The sequence below is a fragment of the Cavia porcellus genome, unplaced genomic scaffold (genome assembly GCF_034190915.1).
Source record: "Cavia porcellus strain 051 isolate PalLab524CR breed Dunkin Hartley unplaced genomic scaffold, mCavPor4.1 scaffold_13, whole genome shotgun sequence".
In the NCBI taxonomy this organism is placed as follows: Eukaryota; Metazoa; Chordata; class Mammalia; order Rodentia; family Caviidae; genus Cavia; species Cavia porcellus.
Genome location: NW_026947496.1, coordinates 47,697,414 through 47,723,646, shown reverse-complemented (window position 1 = coordinate 47,723,646; position 26,233 = coordinate 47,697,414). Strand labels below are relative to the sequence as shown.

The window sequence follows — 26,233 nt, the reverse complement described above, 5'->3', positions numbered from 1 at the left end:
TGGCTACCATGATAGATTTGTTAACTTTGAAGTAGCTGCCCATGCCATCAGATACAAAATCAAACAAGATAAAACAGAGTAAAACCCAAATAAGCAAAACAATGAGAATGATACAGGATTTCAAAACAAGACAATATGGAATTAACAATGGCCACCACCTTCAGAAGGAGATCCCCCATATAAGCTACACTGCATATTATCCTCTGAATAAATGATCAGACTATGGGCTTAGGCCTGCAAAGTCAATGAAACACTAAACACTGCAAGCATTAAGTTGTATTTTACATCCTTAACTTTCTTCACAGCCTGTGTTTCCTTGGATCAGCCGGTTGCTTCCAGGGGTGCAGGGAGTGGGGGACAGTGGCTCTTCTAGTTTCTCATGTCTGCCTGCGCACTGCAGGGGGCTGGCTTGTAGCTTTCCCTGTCAGCCTGCAAATAGCATCCATTCCCAGGTCTTAGCTTCTTGACTTCCTGTTCTCTTCCCTGGCAGTCCGATAATGCCACACTATCACAGGAGTGGGCTGGCCTCTGGCTTTCCCCCAGTCAGCCCGCACATGGCACCCCTAATGTAATTTTAGATACTAAAACTTCACTAAGAAGGTAATTTTGAACCACCCAGCATTTCCTGAGATCTGCACCATGTTGGAACTTAGGGCACTATGAAACCAAGCAACCAGCCTGCTTCCTTGGTAAGCAGCCATGAGCCTACAAGGATCCCATCCCCGCCGTCCCCCTCCATTAGCAAATGGGAGCCAGAGTTCTGAACATCTCTTGGGAGGTTGACCATATGCAATACAGCAAATAGGGGTTACTTCCTTGTACCAACTCTTTGAAGGCAAATATTGTTAACACTGTTTTGCTTTGTTCTGATTAACTGTATTGCTCTATTCAATATTCTGTTAAGTTCTAAAACGTTCTGTATTTGGTTTGATTTGGCTATACCTGATTGAAAGAACAACTGATGTGAAGATAACGAGATATACTGTGGCACCTGTTACTGTTACCCTGATACCAGTTGTAACATTCTGTACCAATTTCACTGTACTGTCTCAATTCGCTATTTCTGTTGTATCTCATTACCTTTAAAAGAAAAAAAAAAAAAAGAAGGTAATTTTTAGGTGAAGATCTAAACGAAGTGAATAACTATAATTAGGAAGTGATGGGGTATTAGTCATTATCATCACTGATATTTTCATTCTTAATTATAAAAATATACTGCCCTTATCTTTTGTTACTGCTCTTTTTGCTACAATTAGTGTTACTATAATCACTGCTATCTCTGGCTGCCAAGTTGTTGGAACAGTAGCCTCTACTAGTTAAGGTTTAAGTCAGGAAAGCATATAGAATTTATTATAGGGAAACAAACATTCCTAACATGACATTAGGAATCACTGGTTAGTTTGCAAGGGCAAAAGCTAAGTCACACATGGCATCTTATTGTACATGCAGAAGCTGCAAATAAGAAGCTACTTCATGGGTGTACGGAGGGAAAGGAAGGCCAGTGGGATGTCCACACAACAGGACTGAAGAGGCACTGATGCAAAGGTATCTCTTAAGCAGCAGGAACATCACAATGGCATCTTGAATCAGCACTATAGACCCACAGTGTGTCATTTAAAGATCCTAAGACAAGATTGTATTTCTACTAGCATATTTATTTGGTGGTTAGGGATAGGAATCTGCCAACACCAGCTGGGAATAATTAAAAGGAACTGGAAATTCTTGCTACTTACCAAGGCAAGCACAAAACTGAGAAAAAGGTGGGTATGTAATGAGAATTAGCTGGATTATACTGAACAAAAGGATTAAATCTTGCTTACGACTGACACATACCATTTTACACAAGACTGATATAAAGTAATAATTATGCTTTGTAATAGAGAAAATGACTCAAAAAAGAAAAAGGATAAAAAAAAAACAGTTAATAAATTTCAGTGTCTGAGCACTCATCCTACCCTTTAACCTGTTTTAAAGACCACATTATTTGTGAGTTGTTAGGCATATATTGAGCGGCCCACACCTGCAATCCCACCATTTCAGGAGGCTGCGGCAAGAGGATTGCTGTGAGTTCAAGGCCAACCTGAATTACAGAGCAAAATTCTGTCTCAAAAAAAAAAAAGAGTGTTCATTTTTCAACAGTCAGGAAACTTTGCAGAGTAAATGGGAGGGGACAATGGAAAAGCTTTGGAAACAGCTGCATTTTCTAAGTGTTATTTATTACCAAAACAGGGCCAGTACAGAACTTGTACATTAAAATACAAAACTCTAAAAATTAAAACTTTATAGCTTAATTGGAAAAGTTTTCATTAACTCCTTGTGGAACAGATAAATATTTCTTTCCCAGCTATGAAACCAGAAGTTGACCACTGGAATGGAGAAGTAAAAGCCTATGAAGGAAGAAATTAAACAGACTAATTATATTTTTTGGTTCAAATTAACAGCAATTTACATTTTTAATACCTTCATCACCTTACCATACAATACTGTAACACATGTCCATATATTTACAAAAATATATGTATTATAGTCATTCATGTTACATGTTTCACTAAAGATTTCAGAGACTAATTTCATAAACATTATCTAATCCTCCTTTTAGCGTGGAAAAAGTGAAATATGGACTAGGGAAAGATTATGCCTGTGCTGCGGATTTTATAACCTGCCAGTCTCAGAGCTAGCAACCCAGTGCTGGTCATGTGTGACATCCTCTGTGGAAGAGGAGCATGCAGGAGGGAAAGCAGGAGACGAAAAGGTTGCACACTGAATAATTTTACTGAATTTGCTAGTGATATACGAATCAGGATATCAACTATCACACACTTTATTGTCTCCTTTTAGGAACACTCTTATGTCAAGTTGAAGCCCTGAAGAACATCTGCTTTCTTTGTGAGCTGCTGAGCCAGGGTGCCCGTTACATCTTCTGAATCCTTCAGGCCAGACTGCAGGAGGAACTCAGCGCAAGCCAAGTGCTGGCCTGCATAGGCCAGATGCAGGGCTGAGGGGACACAAAAATGACACAGAACATGACCCCTGCAGCAATGCTGATCTTGCAAGTCCATTGTACCAACAAAAATACTGGTTCATTCAATTACACAGACTTTACACCTTCATGATCCATCCCTATGACTTAGTCTATATTGGGTGACAATATATTTTTTAACCTGATTTGGTTAAAAGTATTTTTAAAGATAACATCAGTTAAAGAGAATTTAAGAAACTTTTCTAAAGCAGTGGAAGAAACTAATAGGAAAGAAGAGATGCTTTTTCCTCTTGCTCACTCCTGTCTGCATTAAACATAGCTTTTGTGGTACAGAAAACTTCAACATCTTGTTCAATTCTCTTTGTAAGTGAAAATCCCTTAAATGACAATGATATGGCAAAAAGCAAATCTGCTGACCCATCTTTCCATTCTAGGTGGAGAAATCAAGGGTTGCTGGGTCCTGGTATGCTGAGTATAAGAGTATCTCTAGTTCTGCTGTCTGAACTTGAGGAGCCAGCCTGGATCCCTGCCTGGGGCAGCAGCCTTCCAGCTCTGGCATGAGGATTAGCTGACGGCAAGTCTTTGAAGCATGAAGATTCCAATAAATCCCAAAAGATGGCCTTTGTCTCTCAGAACACTAATTAAAGGATTTATTCTAAAGTCCAAAACCACATGATTTATATCAGCAGACACAGAAAGAGCATGTGACAAAGTCTAACACCCACTCATGATAAAAACCCTACAGAAAATTGGAATTTTTTTTTGTATCTCAATCTAATAAAAACCATCTGTGACACCAACAATCAGCAGCCTACTAAATGGCCAAAAACTGAAAGCTTTTACTCTAAAATCAGGAACAAGACAAGAATACTCACTGTTACCACCTGGGTTTAATATAGTTCTGGAAACATTAAGCAGACCAATTAGACAAGAGAAAGAAATAAAGGGAATAGGAAAAAAAGAAGTTAAACTATCATTATTTGTGGATGACGTGATACTTTACATAGAAGACCCTAAAAACTACTGAAAGACTCCTCGATTTAAAAACCAAATGCAGCAGCACAGCAGAATCATTGACAACGCTCAATAATCAATGGTATTTCTATGCACAAATAACAAACTGAGAGAGAAATTAGGGAAACTTCCTCATTAGTATAGTGATGAAAAAAAAAAAAAAAGAAATTAGGGAAACAACACCTTTACAATCACTTCAAGAGGCTAGGTGTGGTGGCACATGCTTGTAAGCCAAGCACTCAGGAGGCTGTGGCAGGAGGATCACAAGTTTGAGGCCAGCCTGAACTACATATAAGTTCAAGGGCAGCCTGAGGTACAAAGTGAAACTCTGTCTCAAAAAACTGAAACCAAAACAAAATAAACAAAATAAACAAAATAAACAAACTGCCTTCCAAAGAAAATCCCATCATATTTTCATCATGAAAAATGAAATTCTTAGGAATCAATCTAATAAAGGATGTGAGAGATCTACACATTGAAAACTACAGAATGCTAAAGAGGATATCAGAAAATGGAGAGATATCCCCTATTCTTGGTTAGGCAAAACCAATATAGTGAAAATGGCCACACTTCTGAAATTGCTATACAGATTTAATGCAATTCCAATCAAAATACCAATTTCATACCTCACAGAACTAGGGCAAACAATCATAAAATTCATATAGAACCAAAAGAGACATACAACAGCAAAAGCAAATTCTGGGCAACAAGGGCAAGGAAGGGGCATCATAATTCCTAATTTGAAGTTATAGCACAAGGCTACTATGATAAACACAACATGGCACTGGCAAAAAAAAAAAAAAAAACAAAAAAAACAAAACAGATCTGAGGACCAGTGAAACAGAACAGAAGATGCAAAACAACACCAAGCATCCTCACCTACCTCACCTTTGACAAAGGGGCCAAACACCTTCACTGGAAGAAAGATAGCCTCTTTAATAAATGGTACTGAGAAAACAGCCTTTCCACATCCCAAAAACTGAATTTAGACTCATAAAATTGAAATGCATCAAAGATCTAAATATTAAAACAGAAGCAATCTGCTTTAAGATAGAATAGGTAAAACTCTAGAATGCATAGGTATCTTATGAATGAAACCTCAATTGCACAGGAAATATCACAAAGAATCAACAGCTAGAGTCACATCAAATTAAAAAGCTTCTATACAGCAAAAGAAACTACCAACAGAGTGAAGAGATAACCCACAGAATGGGAAAAATTTTTACCAGCTACTCATCAAAGGACTAACATCTAGAATTTATTAAAAAAACTTAAAAAAAAAATCAGATCCCTCCAAATTTAAAGACCCAATCCAAAACTGGGCATCCAAAATAAACAGGGATTCCTCAGATGAAGAAGTAGAAATGCAAATAAATATATGAAAAAATGTTCAATATCACTGGTCATTTGGAAAATAGAAATGAAAACACTGGGATTTCATCTCACTCCAGAAAGATTAGCTACTGGAAATCAAGCAATAATGAATGCTGGTGATGCTGTGGCAAAAAAGGAGCCCTTCTCCATTGCTGATGGAAATGTAAGCTGATGCAACCACTGTGGAAGTCAGTATAGGTTTACCTCAAAAAACTAGCATTAGATGTTCCATTTGACTCAGCTATTCCCCTTCTAGGATGTTCCTGAAAGAGTTAAAGGTATCATACATGGTGATATATGCATACCCATATTTATAGCTACACAACTTGTAATAACAATCTTGGAAACAGCGCATATGTTCATCAACCAATGAATGGGTAAAGAAGATGTGTTATTTATAGACAATGGAATAGTACTCTGCCATAAAGGATAAATTTGAATCATTTGTAGGAAAACCATTATCTTAAATGAAATGGATCACACACACAAGTTTAAATTTTGCATTGTTTCTCTTGTGTGAGCAAAGGGTAAATGAACATGAGAAGAATAGATATCGGGAAGCGGAAGAAAATGTCCAAATGGGAAGGGGAACAAGGGAGGGGAAAGGGAGGAGGAAGAAAGGAAAAAGTGCTTGTGTAAATGAGGAGGTGAAAAAGGATTGAAGGAAAGGGAGGTGAATAGGAAAAGAAGAATTGAGATGTGTTATGTACTAGTATAAATTCCCTATAATGAATGTGGTCAATATGTATAAAAAATATGCACCAATAAGCACAATTAAAAAAGAAATCCAAGTCTAAAGAATTAACCCTGAGCAGGGTTGAAAGTGTAGTAGCTCTGTGAGACAGAATATGTGTGCCCAGCACACACAAGACCCTTGATTTGACCCCAAGCATAAAAAACAAAAATATAAACTAACCTCTTCCAAAACTCCAAAAAGTAAAATAAAACCCTAAACAAACAAACCAAAAAACCCTATCTAAGAATACTATTTCTGAGCCCTAATATCTATACACTATTTTGAGAGCAGGTATCCGTAAGGGTTACAGCAAAAGTGCTTTTATGCCACATACACTGTATATTGCTATGGTTTAAAGTAACAGTAATAACTAAGGTGGTAGTAAAGTGTCATAATCATCCATCATCATCACAGCAATACCAACAATTCTGTACTTTTGCAGGAAGGAAAACTGACTTTAGGGAAAGGTTATTGGATCACTGGAAAAATATTAAAACTAAATTTTTATTTTGTTTAGTTTGAGGTGATAAGGACTAAACCCTACTGCCTTGCACATGTTAGACAAACACTGTACCACTGAACTATACTCCAGCTCCAAACCAATGTTTACGATATAAAAGAACACGTATTGTTTACAGTCAATACCTGATCGATTCCTTTCATCTTTAGCATTGATGTCAGCACCCAAGGATAGAAGAGTCTGAATTGTGCTTGTGTGCCCTTCCTGAATGTTGAAATAAATTCATTACCACTGTGTTGAGGACAAAAGCAAACCTTTAAACATAAACCCATATTACTTTTCTAAAACAGTAAACTCCTAAAACTGAATTTTCCGGTCTTAAAGAAAGCTTGTTATATCATTCTCAATTCTGCTATAATTCATTAAATAAGTATTTTATAACATTTAATTATTAAGATACAGATTTTCAACTTTGTAGGCCACAGTACTGACCTAATACAGTTGGGTTTCCATCAGTATAAATCTTGTGGTCACAATTCCAAAGCTTCTCAAGCAAACCTATTCTTTTTTTTTTTTTTGGTCTTTTTCGTTTTTATTGGTACCAGGGATCGAACTCACGACTGCCTGCTTGCAAGGCAGGCGCTTATGCTGCTGAGCTAAACCCCCAGCCCCAAGCAAACCTATTCTGATAAAATCTTTAGGGTAGAGATAAATTGAAAAAAGACCAAAATCCCTCAGAAAAGACAGAGGTAAAATTATATATAAAGTAATTTATATACTCTTTATGTAGCCAATCAGTCTATTAATATATAGTGAGAACAAAATCAAGGCTTAATCTTGTCACAGAGGAAACACTAGCTTTTCTCATCCTGTAGCCACGGATAGTACTCTCACTCCATCCTCACAAACCTCTCCATTTGCTCACAATGGGGAAATTAGACAGGAGAGTGTAGTACATCAGAAAAAAATTTATTCCTGCTTCTAGAAAAGTAAATAAAGGCATGTCGGGGCTGGGGGTTTAGCTCAGCAGTGTAAGTCCCTTCTTGGCAAATGTGAGATCGTGAGTTCAATCCCTGGCACCAAAAAAGAAAAAAAAAAAAAAAAGGCACTTGGCCACCATATAATGTAGAGATGTGTGTAAGACTCTTAGCACTTAAAAAGGCTCCTTTTCTAGTGAAAAAATTTAGTACATCTTCATTCTCTTGTCCCAGTTAAAGAGATTTTTAACTTCTGAAACTCAGTGTGAGGATAGAGAGCTAGGAATTTCATACTATGGGTCTTTGTGGCTTTATATAATGTTATTCCTGAAAACAAAAATTTAGGAAGGGGCACAAAGGCCAGGTATTTCATGGAATACAAGGTTTTTTTCATAGAAACAAAGTCATGTTTCTATTAAAGGGGACATTGGACTTAAGAGTCATGACTTTTTCAGGAATGTGAGCAATTTTTTTTTATAAAGATAGAGCTAAAGGAATTAGGAATACAGAGCTATCTATCAATGGTACTAAGCAAGTCTAATAAGCAGGGACACCATCAAAAGAAAAGACAAACCTTAGCTGCATAATGAAGTGCTGTGAGATGGGTTGTTGCTGCTCTCACATCTACGTTGATGCCAAGATCGGACACCAAAAATCGGATGGCTTCATCTTGCCCAGTGATTGCTGCCCTGTGCAAAGCCTGGGCTCCCAGGCTATCCTCAGCTGAAAAACAAGCCTAGGAGACAAGAGAGGAAAAAAGAAGGTTCAAAGCAGACACCTGGTCCATACACCTGCTGACATTTTGGCAAAACTTAGTTGTCTATACATGCTTCTGTGGGTAAAGGATGCAGAGATTTTGTCTGATTCTCAAAAGACTAATGGGGTCTCACTATGCAGCTCAGGCTGGCCTTGAGCTCACTTTGTACTCCAGGCTGGTCTCGAACTCGCAACAATCCTCCCACCTCAGCCTCCTGAGTGCTGGGATTACAGGTGTGAGCCACCATGCCCGCCTTTATTGTTTAATTCTTACAGGAAGCTTCTTATTTTAAAGATCGGACAGACCTAGGGGAAGCTGGGATCGTTGGCCTTGCCCCTCTCCATGCACCATGGACTAGGGATTTGCAGGATCATCAGCCTCGCTCTCTTTGCCCCACAGACATAGGGGTCTGCAGGATAGTTGGCCTCACTCCCTTCACCCTCACCCCATGGACCTACAGGTTGGTGGGATCAGTGGCCTAGCCCCTCCTCCTCACCCCATTGACCTAGGGGCCAGTGGGATCATCTGTTGCACCTCCTGTTTGCTCCACCACCTTAGAGACCAGCAGTATGGTTGGTTGCCCTTCCCTCAATCCGAAAGACTGCAGCAGCCCATGGACAATTAGCAACCTCTTCCACCACCTGCAGAATCTTGGTGGGCTGGTGGAAGTCTCAGCAACCCCTCACCCACAGAGAAGACCTCAGTGGGCTTGTGACAATGTGGTGAGTTTCCCTCTTAAATAGAGGACCTTAGTGGGTAAACAGGAGCAGCTGTGAACTATCCCCTACCTGTAGGACCTTGGTGAGTCTGGCAAGGGTGTGGGTGAGTCCTTCTTCTGAATAGAGAATACCAGGTGGGTTGAGGAGAGTGCCAACAAGGCCTCCCCAAACTCTGGAGAAATGAAAAGAGCCTACGAGACACCCAGTGACACAGAACGGTCCCAGCTGAGGTGCACACCACAGCCAGGTAGATCTGGCAGCCTGAAGCCATAGTAACAACAGGAACTAAGGGCTGATGTATATCGATACTCCTAAGCTAGTCAGCCTAGGAAGAATATAAGACTCACCCAATAAGCCCTACAGGAGGAATTCAGGTGGCTGGCCCCTCCCCTTCATTGTGGGACCCAGCAATTGGACAAATATCAACCACACAGAAGGACTCTAAGACACACAGGATGGACAGTTGAGACTAGTGGGATTGAAAAGACCAAAATATTAACACAAGGGGTAAAAATAACAAAGCAATAAAACAAAATGCAATCTCAAATGTCCAATCCATCAGGAACAAGTACAGGGGACAACAAAATAGAGGACATTAGAAGTCACACATCTGAAATTTCTGAAAAGATAGCAAGTCAAATAAAGAAACAAATCCATGAGGTTATAGAGGAAATCAGATTAGAAATAATCTTTCATGTAAAGAAATGACAACTTTAATAAAGGAGTTGTTCAGTGTACCTAGAAAAGACATAGATAAAAAAGTACAGGAGCATGGGAAAATGATGGAAACCTTAAATGAACAATATAGAAAAGAAGTAGAATGCATGAAATAAATTCAAAGAGATATCCAGGTAATAAAAAATTCTATTGAAAACTAGCGAAATCATTTGAATGAAGCTGAGGATAGAATTTCAGACCTTAAGGACAGGATCGCAGCTAGTGATCAGAAAAGGAAAGAACTTTTAAAAATAACAAGACAGCATGAAATGACAATTCAATAGCTTCAAGACGATGCAAAGAGAAACAATATAAGATAAATAGGCATCAATGAAGATGCAGGAGTCAATGCAAATGACACTATAAACTATTCAGAGAAATAGTAGCAGAAAATTTCCCAAACGTGGGAAAAGAATCAGACACAGATAAGTGATACATACAGAACACCAAACAGTCATAACCAAAATAAATCTACACCTACACATATAACAATTAAGACCCCAAAAATTCAGCATAAAAACAAAATGATAAAAACTGTTGGAGAAAAGTCACAACTCACCTATCAAGGAAAATCTATCAGAATCATGGCACACTTCTCAGCACAAACCCTCAAGTCTAGATGAGCTTGGACTAAAGTGCTTCAAGCTCCGAAAGAAAACAACTTTCAATACAGATTTATGTACCCTGCAAAATGTTCTTTGAAAATTAATGGAGAATGGGGCTGGGGATTTAGCTCAGCAGCGTTTGCACCTGCCTTGCAAGCAGGCGGTTGTGAGTTCGATCCCCGGAACCAATAAAAATGAAAAAGACAAAAAAAAAAAAAAAAAGAAGAAGAAAGAAAATTAATGGAGAAATAAGATACTTCCATGAAAAAGACCAACTGAAGAAATTCATGTCCACTAACTCTAGAAAGAGTATTGGAAGACACAATAGAAAGAGATAAAATGACTACAATTTCCAGAACAACAAAGAAAGAAACCACCAGACAGGGCAAGCAAATAAATAAGGGGAAAAAGCAGGAAATCAACAACAGGAAAATAACATGACAAAGTCCAGCCAGTACATATCAGTGTTATCTATTAAAGTAAATGGCTTCAATTCACCAATTAAAAAAAATGGGTTGACAGAATGGATTAAGAAACAGGCTTCAACAATATGCTTATACAGGAAATTCATCTGAATCAAAAAGAAACTCATAGACTAAAAGTCAAAGGATGGAAAACCATATTCCATGCAATAGGAACCCAGAAAAAAAAAAGCAGGGGTAGCTATTCTGTTCACAGACAATGTGAACTTCAAACCAAAAATGATCAAAAGAGATAAAGAAGGTCACTATAGACTTGTTAGGGAAATAATTCAAGAGGAAGAGCTAACAATCATAAACATATATGCACCAAATACAGAAGCACCCAACTATATAAGACAAATATTAATAGACATGAACACAGTTGTAATAGGGGACCTTAATACTCCATTGTCACAAAGAGATATATCATCTAGACAAAAACTTGGCAAAGAAATAACACAACTGAATCAAATCTGTGAGCAAATGGGCTTAGTAGATGTTTACAGAGTGTTCCACCCAAATACATCAGAATACACATTCTTCTCAACTATGCATAGGACATTCTCTAAAATAGACTGTATATTAGCCCATAGAACATTCTTAAGTAAATGCAAAGGGACTGAAATTATCTCATGCATGTTATCTGACCATAGTGCACTGAAATGGAAAATTAATGGCAAAAAAAACCGCAAAACCTACATAAACACATGGAAAAGGGTTCCAGTAAAGATGGCAGATAGATAACATCAGGCTACAGAGACTCCCTGAGATAGTCAACTTAGATTCACAAAATAATACAGCATGGGGAGTCCCGAACAGAGGGAGATGGATCTTCCCGACCCAGGAACAAACTAAGCTGAGAGAAATCAATTAAACATACAGTCCTGGTGCTACTATTGGAACGGCTAAATACTTGGTGCTCCTGCTGCAGTGCTTGAACTTGTGCAGCTGAGATTTGCCAAGCTACCTGAAAGCCTCTACTTCAACTCACTGGAGATGCACTCACACTGAGGTCGGGGGTCAGCAAGCTGAACAGAGAGTTGAGCTTGCGGGGAACCTGCATTGACCTGTGGTGAGTGACAGGAATAAAACCAATCCACAGAAAAAGGGACTCCAACAAATGACATTCTGGGCCTGGGCAGACTGCCAAGAACAAGGAGCAACGGTGACTTCAGTGAGCTGTTTCTTTCTCAAGTGGAACTGGTGGGGTGTGCTTGGCCTGGGTCATGCCCTGGGCTGAGACCCAACAGGTTAGCCCAAGCCAAGTCCCTACACCTAGCAGTGCACCCTAATGCAGTGAAGACCTCAGTAAGTTGACTGACTCGGAGGGGAGGGCCCAGCATATGCTGCCCCTGTTTGTACCTCCATCGTACACTGCAGTGGGCAGGAGTACCTAGTCAGGGCACTTCAGACAAACTATAACCAACAGAGAAAGAAACTGGGGCCTCCTATATACATCTGTATGGAGGGAACAAAAAATATGAGAAGAGGAAGCAATAAAAAGGGTCCCTAGCTGCCAACTCTGAGAACACTGATCCAGGAAAGGTAAATGCAAAGGAGATTGAGGATGGCAAACACGCAATATCAGACATGGCACCAGTGGACATAAAGCGATATCTTCGGGACCTCATAGACGAGTTCAAAAGTGAAATATTTAACCAAGTAAAGCAAGATATAAGTAGATTAATAAAAGAAATTCTAAGCACCTCTCAAGAAGACACAGATGGAAGAATGGAGGGAAAACAAAAAAAGGGGAGAATTGTTCGATGAAGAATATAAAGAAAACATAGAATACATGAAGCAGGTTCAAAGAGATTACCAGGAAATTAAAAACTCCATTGAAAGCTGGCAAAACTGCTTGAAACAAACTAAGGATAGATTATCCAAACTGGAGGACAGGTTTGCAATGTGGGATCATAAAAGGAAAAATTTCTTAAAAATAACAAGGAAACATGCAGTAACAATACAAAAGCTAGAAGATGACAAAAGGATCTATAACTAAGAATAATGGATGTGAATGAAGAAGCTGGAGTATAGACAAAAGGAACTACAAAGGCTATTCACAGAAATAATTAAGGAAAACTTCCCAAACATAGAAAAAGGAAATGATATTCAGATGTAAGAGGCATACAGAACTCCAGCCACCTACAATCAAAACAGAACTATACCCAGGCATATAATAATCAAGACCCCAGAAATTCAATATAAGAACAGAATATTATAAGCTGTCAGAGACAAGAAACAGATTACTTACAAGGGAAAACCCATCAGAATTACGGCAGACTTCTCGGCACAAACCATCAAATTGAGAAGAGCATGAAGCAAAGTATTCCAAGCCCTGAAAGAAAATAACCTCCATTCCAGATTGATGTACCCTGAAAAACTGTCTCTAGAATATGGAGAAACAAGATGCTTCTAAGATAAAGAGGAACTGGAGGAATTCACAACCACCAATCCAACTCTACAGAGAATACTGCAGGACATTCTAAAGGGAGAGAAAAGTACCAGGATTTCAGGAACAGTGGCAGAGAGGCCTCAATGAATGGAGCAGAAAACAAAATGAAGAAGACAAACAGACAACTAATGATGGAAAAAGAGCACAAAAGAAATGAGGCAGAGAAAGTTCAATATAATTTCTACTATAGATGGCCTAGATAAGGAAAAAAGAGAGAATCACAGGCAGAGTGGATCAAGAGGTAGGGTCCACCAAGATGCTCTTTATAGGAAATATAATTAACCTGAAAAACAGTATATGAACCAAAAATCAAATATGAGAAAACAGTACTCTATGTGATAGGAAACCAGAGAGTAATAGGGGCAACTGGACAAGTATTTATGGATAGGTTGGAAAGACAGGCTTTAATAGGTAAAGAAATACAACTAGAGCGCAAGTTTGGAACCATTTAGGTAAATAACAGGTTATCACCCAATATAAAACTGAGGGTGTTGGGGAGATCCAAAAATGCACAGTACACCCTGGGGAGTGAAAGGGGGGAAACAGTCTTAAAAAAGACAGCAGAAGATATTGCTAATAATGTATCAGGAATTAAAACCCACATTACTCGTACCACTCTGCTTAGATACAACTTATTCTGTCCCAGTTTCTATACAAGTACTAGATCTGAGGGCACAGATAGCTATCCCAAAAATATCAGGATATAGCTCAGTAATCATTTTTAATTTCCTATTAACTTAATCTGGATCCCTGTATAACTTACACTGTTCTATCATGACTGATCTTAGTTAAATCTGATTTGTATGATTGCTATTTGTTATTGACAGATTTTATGCAAAACAAAAGTTGATAGTATCAAGTCTAAAAGTATAGACAACTATACTGAAAATGACAATAATTCACTATGATAACCATTCTGGTTTGACTACTACCTGTTTTTGTAGTTCTACACTACCTACAAAGTTGTATTTCTACTAATACTGTTATGTACTGATATTTTCACTTAGACTATATGTCATGATATAGCCAATTCTATTGATAATAACAAGAGACAACACAGCAACCATGGTAGAACTCCTTGTATAGCAGTTTTATATGTCTTTTTAGTTTTATGTGTCTATAGGAAAATGTTTTGCTCTGTCCTGCTTTGTTCTGCCTCTCCCTCTAATATAGAAAGGATAGAAATACATGTTAAGACTCATGCTTGCGTAAAACCTATAAACAGTTTACGAGAACTGATCTTATGACACATGATGAAATGAACAAATACTTTGAAGGAAAAAAAGGCACTACAGTACTCAGTGCTGATTCTGGAGTGTCATGATGTGAAATCCAGCAATACTATTATTCTTTGTTCAGAGTGATTTTAGTCTGCTTTGGTTTGTTTAATCTCAACATAAATGAAGATACGGATAAATGCATGTATGTTTAATTATATAGGATTGATAACCATATTACTAAGTTCTTATTAGATAGTCGAACAGAACTATGTGCAGTCTCACTGTTTGAATTCCCACTTATATGTTCCACTTTTGTATCTTGAACAATTATTTGTAAGAGGACAATATGTAAACATCAACTAGTGATTTATTACTGTTTATATTTTTCTTTGAAAGTATGTATTATTTCTACCCATTTTCTGTTTTGTTTTGTCTTTCTTTAAATAAAATTTTAAAAAATAAACACATAGAAATTAAATAACAACCCCTTGAACAACCAAAGATTATTGGTGAAATTAAAGAAGAAATTAAACAACACCTACAATTCAATAAAAATGCAGATACAGTATACCAAAACCTGTGGGATACTGTGAAAGCAGTCCTAAGAGAAAATTATATAGCAATGAACTGCCATATCAGGATAACAGAAGGAGCACAAATAAACAACCTAATGCTACACCTCAAACTTCTAGAAAAAGACGAACAAGTCAGTGTATGAATTACCAAAGCTGTATCAAGAAGATATAACAATTCTGAATAACTCAGTATCAGTTACCAAAATTGAAAATGTGATTAAAAACTTACCAACAAAGAAAAGTCCAAGTCCTGATGAATTTACAGCTGAATTTTATAAAGAATTTAGAGAAGATTTAATGTCAATACTCCTCAAACTTTTCGATGCAATTGAAAGGGACACAATTCTTAACTCATACCTTACTCTGATATTAAAAACAGAGAGAGATGCAACCAAAAAAGGAGAATTATAGGCCAATTTTGCTAATGAACATGGATGCAAAAATTCTCAATAAAATACTGGCAAAGAGAATGCAGTAAATCATTAAGAAGATTATATACCATAACCAAGTGGGATTTATTGCAGGAATGCAGAGATGGCTTAACATATGCAAATCAATAAATGTAATACACCACATCAACAGTGCCAAAGACAAAAATCACATGATCATTCAATAGACACAGAAAAAGCTTTTGATAAAGTCCAACATTTGTTCATCATAAAAACCCTACAGAAACTTGGAATAGATGGCATCTACTTCAATCTGATAAAAGTCATATATGACAAACCAATAGCCAATATTATACTAAATGGTCAAAACCTGAAAGCTTTCACTCTAAAATCAGGGAATCAGACAAGGATGTCTACTATCACCACTCCTATTCAATATAGTTCAGTAATAATAAGCTAGAGCAATTAGATAAGAGAGAAAAATAAAGCGAATAAGGATATAAAAGTAAGAAGTCAAATTATCACTATTTGCAAACATGATATTCTACATAGAAGATCCCAAAAACTCCATGAAAAGACTACTAGAGTTAATAAGCAAATTCAGCAGTGTAGCCAGATACAGTGTCAGCACTCAAAAATCAATAGTATTCCTGTACACAAACAACAAACCCACTGAGAGAGAAATTACAGAAATGATTCCTTTTACAATAGCATTCAAAACAGTGAAATACTTAGGAATCACCCTAACAAAGGATGTAAAAGACCAATATATTAAAAAAACTACAGTACTCTAAAAAAGGAAAGGTATTTTTTGCTGTTGGTTAGGAAAAACCAACATTGTGAAAATGGTTATACTCCCAAAATTGTTATACAGGTTTAATGCAATTCTGATCAAAATGCCAAAATCATACTTTACAGATGTAGAGAAAACATTCCTAAAATTCATTTGAAAACAGAAGAGACCTAGAATAGTAAAGGCAATCCTGGGCAACAAAGGCAAGGCAGGAGGTATCACAATCCCTAACTTGAAATTATATTACAAAGCTACAGTGATAAAATCAGCATGGTGTTGGCGACAAAACCAAACCCAAAAACAGACCTGAGGATCAATGGAACAGATTAACAGATGAAGACACAACTACAAAGACACTTTGCCAACTTATCTTTGACAAATGAGCTAAACACATTCACTGGAAGAAAGACAGCCTCTTTAATAAATGGTGCTGGAAAAAGTGGCTTTCCACATGCTAAAGACTGAAACTAGACTGATGTTTATCACCACGCATTAAACTAAAGTCAAAATGGATCAAAGACCTAAATATTGAAACAGAAAAACTAAATCTGCTAGAAGATAAGGTAGGTAGAAATCTTGAAGATATCTGAGTAGGGAAAGAGTTTATAAACAAAATGCAAACTGCATAGGAAGTACTTCCCAGAATCAACAACTGGGCAGCCAAATTCAAAGACCTAATCCGAAAAGGGTATCTGAAATGAACATGCACTTTTAAGATAAAAAAATACAAATGGCAAATAAATACATGAAGACATGCTCAACATCACTGGTCATTTGAGAAATGCAAATTAAAACAATACTAAGATCCCTTCTCACTCCAGAAAGAAAGGCTGCCATCAAGAAATCAACCAATATCACATGTTGGTGGATCTGTGGGGAAAAAGGAACACTTCTCCACTGTTGGTGGGAGTGTAGACTGGTGCAACCATTGTGGAAATCAGTATGGAGATTCCTCAAAAAACTAGGATTGCAAGTCCTATTTAATCTAGCTATTCTTCTTCTGAGTATTTTCCCAGAAAAACTGAAAATGTCATGCCACCATGCTATATGTCCATCCATGTTTGTAGCATCACAATTTGTAATAGCTAAATCTTGGAAAAACCAAAATGCCCATCAACTTCAAAATGGATAAAAAAGTTGTGGTATTTTTATATAACGGAACATTACTCAGTTATAAAAAAGGATAATCTTGAGGCTTTTATATGCAAATGGAGGCAACTTGAGACCATACTCATAAGTGAAATAAATCAATATTATAAATATTATTTTGTCTTCCTATAAAAAAGTAAAAATCTGAAAGAGCAATAAGATCCAAAATATACAATAGATATTGTAATAATGAAAGGGAAATGAAGTGCTCAAAAGGACAGAACTACTGGGAAAGGGGAAAGGAAAAAAGGAAGAAAGGAAAAGAACACATGTATGTTTGTAAGCATATATAAATGTATGTATGTATAAGTATGCACACAGATAACTACACTACTTTTTTTTTTTTTTTGTCTTTTTCTTTTTTTTTTTTTTTATCGGTACCGGGGATCGAACTCATGACCGCCTGCTTGCAAGGCAGGTGCTTATGCCGCTGAGCTAAATCCCCAGCCAATAACTACACTACTAATATCTCTTAGTTCATCAAAAGAACAGTTTGTGCTATCATTGATTGAGCACTTTGTGCTTAGATTTTATAACCTGAACTAAGTCTGATAGCAATATGCAAATATTAACTAGTGTTAATTCCCTATTTTTTTCTTTTTTGAAACTCTGTATCATTTCTGTTCTTTTTTTCTGTTTTACTTTTTAAAATAAAAAAGAAAGAAAGATGGGACTACTGATACACATTAATGGTTAAAGAGGTCAAGGAGCTCCCCTGGAGAAGTTGGCAGAGCCGGGATTTGAGTACTGTGATCTGTTTATCCTGTAACCTAAAATTTGTTGGAAGAACCAGGAGAATAAAACAAAACCATTTTAATACCTTATGTGTTTTGAGCAGCAGCTTGGCTATGTCGATGTGACCGCACTGAACTGCATCCATAAAGGGGGTAATGCCACAGTTGTCCTTGCAGTCTGGTTCATACTGGCACCTAGAGCCCAAACCGAAAATAACCACATGTGAATATTCACCATTTGAAACTCAAGGGACAGTTCACACCTGATCACCTCAGGTAGACTGTAAGCTTTTCAGAGATGGTCTGTGACAGTCTGGAGCTCTCCCCTTCTGTTTTCATCTCAGTATTGACATTGAGCCCTCAGTCTTTAGGAGCTTCTTCTCTGTCCCATCTGATGGCATTTTTGCCTCACCAGTTCCTCAAGCCAGAAGCTAAATGGTTCTTGTTATCACTTTACCCTTATCTCTCATAATCCAGTTGTCTCAGTTCTGCAGCGGAACCCTGCAAAACATCTGTATCTTTCCCTCATCTCTGCTTTCCCCTCTTACAACTAAATTAACTGCAGACAACTTTCTGATGTTCCTTTTGACTCCTGCCTGGTCCTACCATTTTCCACAGCAACCAGTCCTCTCGCCAGTGTCAATGGATAAACCCTCTTCTGCTCAAAACATTTAACTACTTTCCAGTCCAATTATTTACGTAAAAGATGAACAAAAATGTTGTATTTTTTAAATTTTTATAATAGAAAGTATAAAAACAACTTATTAAATAAAATTTTTCTGTATGGTGTATCTTAAAACATTCAATTCAATGTTCAATGATATGTTACGATCTTGACAATAGTAGCTAATGTCTTTCCTAATTCTTTTTGTATTACTGTCTGTCTTTGAACAACATACTACACTGTTATGTCATTCTTTTCTCTTTACCTGTGGGTGGTATGTCCAGGGGGCTAGAGATGTAGCTCAGTAGTAAAGCACTTGCCTAGCATGCACAATGCCCTAGGTTCAACTCCCAGCCCTGGAAAAAACACTAAACTAAAAATAAAATAAAATAACATAAAATGTCTACCCACTGAAGGTTTAATGATGAAGACATTGATGATGGACATCCTGGTTGGCATTTTGCCATCCCATATTTTTCAATTATTTGGTTTATTACAACTAATGTAAATTGTAAATGACTTTTGAACCCTCTTGTTTTGAATAAATAACAAACGAGTTTCATATTGTTTGGTCTAGAAGGTGCATAACTTTTCCTTTCTGATATGCTAACATTTCTCCCCTTTCCCAGTTTTTCCTTCTGCAGATCTTTCGGTACTTCCTTCCTATTCATTTTGCATATTCTAAATGTGTCCATTTTGCATTGCAAAAGAGTATCACTCAGATCTGGAGAAGTATAAAATTATACCTACTGTACTTACAATAAGTTTTTATAGATTGTTGCACAAGATTATAGTTTATTTTTCACAAACAAAATAAACATAAATTACTAAAAGAAAATAACCATAACTTATTAGATTTCACTAGAAACAAACATCAAAGGTGGCCAAAGATTTAGCTGAGCAGCATAAGCATCTGCCTGGTAAGTGTGAGGTTGTTGAGGTCGATCCTCGGACCCCCCCCCCAAAAAAAAAACACATTAAATGCGGATATGACTTTCTAAATAAACGGTATGCAAAAGATAGTCGATAGAAAACAAATATACAAATGTGTATCTCATACAACTGAGAATTGACTGGTTGAAATGACACCTACATGTGCAATGCTCAGTATAATATGTAAACAAAGATGCCACTTGAGTGATGCTCATGGCAAACTGTTAACTACTTCCTGGTTCACAAAGGACACAAATGTCACAATTCAGCATCATCTCCAAAGACCAGGATCACATGGCACCTGCTCATGTTTCTCCGGGTTGCCACACTCCTCCCAACTCCTCTGCTTCCTGATCCTCTCTGGTTGCTGAGCACCATCTTGGAACATGACTGCTCATTCTTCCTTTGGCGAACTCCAATTTATCCAAATCTCACTGTATACTGAAAATAACAGAGGCCTTTCCTTATCAAGCCTAACCTACACGAATACCTTTGTTCTCCTTCAGCATTCTGTACTTTTCCTGTTGCAGTACTATAACTTGTAGCTCTATACTTGTGAGATTATTTATCTATACCAGTCTTCCACACAAGGTGTTATGGTTGTATCTAAATGTCCCCCCAAAGCCTTGTGTGCTCATAGGTGGGGCTTTTTGGAGGTGGCTGGATCTAGTGATCCTATGACATGTGAGCTGCAGCAGGAATGCAGAGCCTGCTCTATCTGCATGAGCCGAGTTACCCCAGCATTACCCCAGCAGCTGAAGATCAGATAACAGTGCACATAGGGGCCATGCACATGCTCAGAAAGGGATAGTGATGCCAGCCAATGACATTATGAGCAGTTTGGGCACTTAGTCTCTAAAGGCTGCCATTGCTTACCTAGGGTGCATGATACTAGGATTAAGGGTATATGACAACTGAGTGGGTTTAACATAGTTCTAGATGTGGATGGCACCAAACACTAAGTTTATAGCCTGGATGGAATATGAAGAGGGAGAGGGAAGGCAGGCTTCACTGCCTCCTGCCTGCTTTGTCATGGACTGTTTCTCTTCTGCTTTGCGCCTCTGCTACAGCACTGTCTTGGAACCAGCTGATTACAGACTGAAAGTTCTACAAACTGAGATCTAAAACAAACCTTTTCTCTTTTAACTTGGGTGTGAGGTTAGTAGTGCCTTAGTTCACCAACTTAATTCTTCGCATGATTTGTGGAAAACTGTGGTACCATTGTATTTTGTCTCAGCAATGAGAAAAGTAACTAAGACACTAGGTTATAGGCTCCAATACAGGAAAGACTGTGTATTACCCAGAGTCTGATGTGAAAGCATTCAAAAAAGTTGTTTCTTAAATGAAAGAAAAACTGTAGGTTTGAATGGAACCAAGTATGCTTCTATTTGTAGTAGGCAAGCACTCCACATAGCAGTTTTCTAACGATATATTGTTTCCTCAGATCATTTCATATATTTCTGATCTCAATTGTCAGCACTATGTTTACAAACCTCACATTTGTGTCTTTGTTGATCTATGTCTCTAACTGCCGTACAAGGATATCTGGCAGGCACAAGTCTAAAAATGCAATTATCATCTTTTCTCCAGAGCTGCTTATTTTCCAGTGTTTAATTCTCTGCAAGTGCTACCAGCAGAACCACCCTGAAAGTATTCCTTTAAAATCTTCTTGCTTGGTTGCTTGATTGATGGTGCTGGAGATTGAAACCAGGGTATTACACACGCTAGGCAAATGTTCTAGCACTGACCTACGTCCCTAGTTTCCAGAGGGTAGTTTATATTAAGTACTGTATAAATATATACATGTTTGTTGAATATAGGGATAAGCAGCTTTGTCACCAAAATTTTGTCATGTTTAACCATTTTGGCTTTATACCCTGAATTGTCTGCTTATATTCTTTGTTTTCTTTTGAAAGTTTTTTTCTGAATGTTTCAGTCTTTTATATGACACATATTAACTCATAATTAACACATTATTTTCCCCAATTTACTGTTTTGTTCTTACCTTGTAAGAAGCACCTTTACTGCTTCTAAACAGCCATGCATTGCTAGAAGATGATAGTTGGAAGATTAGAACTTTCTAATGTATACATAAAATGCTTCATACATAAAATGGCTAGGGATATATAGCTTGTTTGGTAGAACATTTGAGTAGCATGCACAAGGCCTTGGGTTTGATCCCCACATTGGGAAAAAAAAATTGATCTTTTTTCCTGGCTCTCCTCTCTGCCCCATTTTTTAGTTAGGACCTATAGAAAGGAGCAACTAAAATTGATATGCTGCTACTTCTTCTTCTTCTTTTTTTTTTTTTTTTTTTTTTGTACTGGGGATTGAACTCACAACCTAGTGCTTGCCAGGCAGGCACTTTTGCTGCTAAGCTAAATCCCTAGCCCCTGATAAGCTATTACTTCTTTTTCTCTCCACCTATCTCTCCATTTTTGTGCTGCAAATCTCTAAGATCAGCTTTTTTTCATGAATGAGAAAACATTTTTCAAAAGCAACCAATGACAAAACCAGGAATTTAGTTTTCCTACTAAAAATAACTATACTCAGTTGGGTATGTAGGGGTACACTTGGAATCCCAGCACTGGGGAGGCTGAGACAAAAGGACTGTCATGAATTTAAGGCCAGCCAGGGTTACAAAGTGAGTTCAAGGCCTGCCTGAACTACATAGTGACACTCTGTCTCGAAATGAAACAACAAAGAAACAATACTCAATAATGAAAATGTTGATTATCAGTCCTCCCCTATTTTGGGTGCATAGCAAGGTGCTAATTGTATTTTCTGGGAAGTGTGTACGTATAAGGGGCTGGTCAAGTAATTTAAGAGCCATAGAAATGTTTTTCTATCAATTTGCAAAAGTTTACAAAGGATTCTTTAGTTCCTAAGGGCCAACTGTGATTAGACAATAACTAGCTCGATATTTCTTAAGACTATAAAATAAAAGAGGCATTGACTTTCAGAGACCAAAAGCTAGGTCCTAATTTAATGTATTACTTAAGAAAACTAACATTACCTCCCATGTTTCTTGTTCTGGACTCCTGAGCACATCAATATCCACTTATGTCACATAATTTAGTTTTTCCCTAATCTAAAAATTCAGAATTAAGGATCATTACACAATGAAAACTAGACCCCAAATTTGTATTTGACATTATCACTAAAAGAGACACATACAAGGCCAGAAGTAAATAAGCATTAAATGCAGACCTCTATGATGTTACCAAGGATATGAAGAAATACTTTTTTCCTCCTGCTTTTAGGAAGAATGTAAAAGGGATAATAGAAGCAACACATTATTCTGTGCTATGTGTATGCTGACATTTGGGGGGGGGGTTACCAGGACTCAAACTCACAGCCTTGCACTTGCCAGGCAGGGCAGGTGCTTATGCCACTGAGCTAAATCCTCGGCCCTCTGCGCTATGTGTAAAGCTGTGGTCTGCAACATTTTGGGTACCAGGGACCAGTTTAATGGAAGACAATTGTTCCACTGATAGGGACAGGAGTAGTGGAGGGTTTCAGGATGATTTGAAGAAGTATACAACCTAGATCCATTGCATGTGCAGTTTTCAGTAAAGTTTATCCTCCTGTGGGAATCTACTGCTGTTGATCCAAACTCTGTTGGTAATGTAATTCGAACTGAGGGTTAACTGTATACACAGATAATGCTTTGCTGCCTCACTCCCCGCCCCGCTCCCTACTTCCTGTGTGGTCCTCTATAACCATGCTCCTTAAATCCTACAATGACCCTGTGACATGGGCATCATTACCATTGTTATTTTGCTGATGAAGAAACTAGTTCAAGGAAGAAAGAGATCAAGATTTTGTTCAAGATTTGTTAGTTACTACCTAACTAGGGAAGGTAAGACAAATGCATATGAAAAGTGAACTAATATAAGGAAGGCATGTTAGCCAAGCTACATTAGCTTTAAAAATTAATGGTCTGCCAAAAGGTCCCAAGATGCTCTGATTCCCTGCCTTCTATTTCCCTAACTCCTTCATTTTTCCACCGGTGACTTGAAGGATAATATTCAGCAATGGGGGCGTGAAGCAGGCTGTACATACATGCCTACATACTTACAGAGCTGCAGGCTGTACCTGCAGTGTGCAGAGGAGTTCTTCTAATTTTGCTCTCTGTCTTCCAGGCATCTGGGCAAACAGTGAGCAAGTACTGGAGGATCAGAGGGTCACCTTCTCGACTGGCAATGTGGAAACTGTTCCAGCCATCTTTGTTCTTAAGAAGTGGGTTGGCACCATGTTCCACAAGGTCCTGGATCACCTCAAGATTCTTTCTTGTGCAAGCCATCATCAGAGGAGTCCTAAAGCCAATCAGGACAAGCTGTCATATCCAAGACCACTGACATAAGAAGCAAGGGGCAAGGTTTTCAAGAAATGCACATCCTTGATACAGATGGAAAACCTAGAGAACTGAGGTATCTGGGAGGTACCAAAACAACTTTGGCAATTTCTTTGCTTGATATGAGGACCATGACAGGCATAATGAGGGGAAAAATAATAGTGTACCTTCAGGAGAGAGTTAATGGGGGCAAAACTGTCTATGAGCCTGATTAGGAATGAATTGGGAAAAAAAAATCCATCAACAACCCTCAAGTATATGTTTCTACCACAGTGGAGAAGATGTATTTTATTTAATTATATGAGCCTCTTTTGTGTCCCTCCTCTCTGCCTCCTTACAGAGCTGGACATGGAATCCAGAGTCTTCTGTATGTTACCACTAATCCACACCCCCAACCCTTTTCTGTGTTTCTTATTCATAGTAGATCAGGAATCACTTGAAGACAGGCACTTCATTATGTTATAAGCCTTAAAAGGTTCACACCTTCTAAGTAACCTGACATACTACTAAAGAGATGTCAATTTAATAAAATGGGATTGATTTGTGTGATGACAAAGTATTTTGACTGTGGTGGTTAAGCAAGATTACACATGTGATAATAGGACACAGTCCTCTACATACAGTGCAAATGTTAACTGATAAAAACCTAAGTATGCAGATTATGGCACTGTCAATTCAAACAATGCAACTGATGTACTCATTTCACAGATGTCCTCAAAAGAACATCACATCCTTGATCAAAATTCATTATGTTCTGTTCGATTATATTTTCTTCTGTCTCCAAAGGTGAGTGATCTCAACTATCGAAGAGTTAATCTCAAAATGCCAGGAAGGCTGGGAGTGGACACCGTGCTGTTGAGCAGGCCTGGGCAAAGAATCAGGAGCTAGGACAAGCTGTAGTGTTGAAGGGGAATGACTGACATAGTACACGAAAACATGATTCTGCAGCAAGTGGGGAGGCAGAGTGAATTTTAGAATTTTCGCCACCTACCAATCAGCCTTCTTCAGGCAGTCCACCGATGCCCCTCGATCCAGCAGGTAACACACACAGTCCCGGTGTCCCATGCTGGCAGCCTCGTGCAGAGGCCTCTTGTAGTCTCGGTTCCCGGCCTCGATGTCCATGCCCCAGGATTCGACCAGATAGGCTAGGATGTCCCGGTGTCCATGACGGGCAGCACAATGAAGCAAGGTGTCTCCTGCCAACTCCTGGCAGACTCCCGCGGCCTGCAGTTCCTCCTGCAGGGCGCGAAGTCGGCCCTCCTGCACTAGCTTGAAGAGGCGCCGCGAGTCTCCAGGCGTGGCCATCACCTTGGGCCAGGCCCAGGGCGAGTGAGTGGGACCCCAAGTACCCCCAGTTCTCAGCTCCGGGGACAAGAACTCGGATTGGCAGGGGTAAATAAGCAGGTGGCCAGGGATTCGCTTCCTGCACGTGACCCTCCTCCGGGACGCCTCACCCTACCCCTGCCAGGTCCCCGCTGCAGCCACCCCGGAGACACTCAAGCCCTTTACCCCGTGGTGGCCTAATCCCCGGTCCCTAGTGTGAGGTGATGATTCTTCTAAGGGATGGGACAGTCGTTGGTGAGCACACTCGAGGGCCACTCTTACTACTGCTCTCCAGGTGCGCGGACCCGCGTCGTCTTGGTGCAGCTCAGAGTACGTGGGTGTATCTGATATCCTGGACTGGCTCCCCGCATAGGAATAAAATGTCAGAGAGTGGGGATGCGCTACTACCTTAAAGCCATAGAGAGGGAAGGACGGGCTCACTGGGATGGGGGTAGCTCCCCGAGGGAACCAGGCCGGAGCGCGATCTGCTCCCCGCCCCCGAGCCCACGCGCCCCTTCCCCGGCAGCCTGCAGTGGGGGTGACTGCAGGGCTGCGATGCTCCGGGCCTTCTGCTGCTTGGGCCTTAAGCTGTCGAGGTCTCTCGGTGATGGAGTGGTTACTGTTTTGCTCCACCCCACCCTCACCAAAAGCCAGCTGGAAGGAACTCTGGGAAAGTTTCCCCTTGTCTCCTCGGCGCGAGCGGAAGAGCGGACGGGGCGCGGCTCATTAGCAGTGACCCCGCCCCCTCCAGGATCATATTTTTATTGGTCTAAAGAGCCGTCAGTCATGAGTTCCCTTCCTGTTGCGCGTCTCTATTGGATTTGGAGGCCGTTCGTCAGCG

General features: G+C 38.9%; 1 protein-coding gene across 5 annotated transcripts; it reads right to left on the bottom strand.

Annotated features, from left to right (window-relative positions):
- Nucleotides 1-2,195: 2,195 nt before the first annotated feature.
- Nucleotides 2,196-26,094, bottom strand: Ankrd16 (ankyrin repeat domain 16). 5 transcript variants are annotated; one of them, XM_013156518.3, is made up of 7 exons: nt 25,061-26,093; nt 23,790-24,031; nt 21,718-21,760; nt 18,202-18,310; nt 8,116-8,277; nt 6,750-6,828; nt 2,196-2,995 (listed from the first exon to the last, which is right to left on the bottom strand). In XM_013156518.3, the coding sequence occupies exons 1-7, from the start codon at nt 25,372-25,374 to the stop codon at nt 2,847-2,849; spliced, it is 1,098 nt and encodes a 365-aa protein (XP_013011972.1). In that variant the 5' UTR covers nt 25,375-26,093; the 3' UTR covers nt 2,196-2,846. The 5 variants fall into 5 exon arrangements, with proteins under 5 accessions (XP_013011972.1, XP_003473573.1, XP_063116245.1 ...); XM_003473525.5 differs by having other exon boundaries at nt 23,811-24,031; nt 25,061-26,092; XM_063260175.1 differs by lacking the exon at nt 25,061-26,093 and having other exon boundaries at nt 23,794-23,933.
- Nucleotides 26,095-26,233: the final 139 nt, after the last annotated feature.

What these genes read in the sequence shown, in the direction of transcription:
- Ankrd16 (XM_013156518.3), bottom strand. Translation starts at nt 25,374, where the DNA reads ATGGCCACGCCTGGAGACTCGCGGCGCCTCTTCAAGCTAGTGCAGGAG. An exon ending in TGCCTGAAGAAGGCTGATTG is followed by an intron (nt 24,032 to 25,060) that starts GTAGGTGGCGAA and finishes GATTGGCTTTAG; the next exon opens with GACTCCTCTGATGATGGCTT. An exon ending in CACTTCATTATGCAGCTAAG is followed by an intron (nt 6,829 to 8,115) that starts GTTTGTCTTTTC and finishes TTCAACATTCAG; the next exon opens with GAAGGGCACACAAGCACAAT.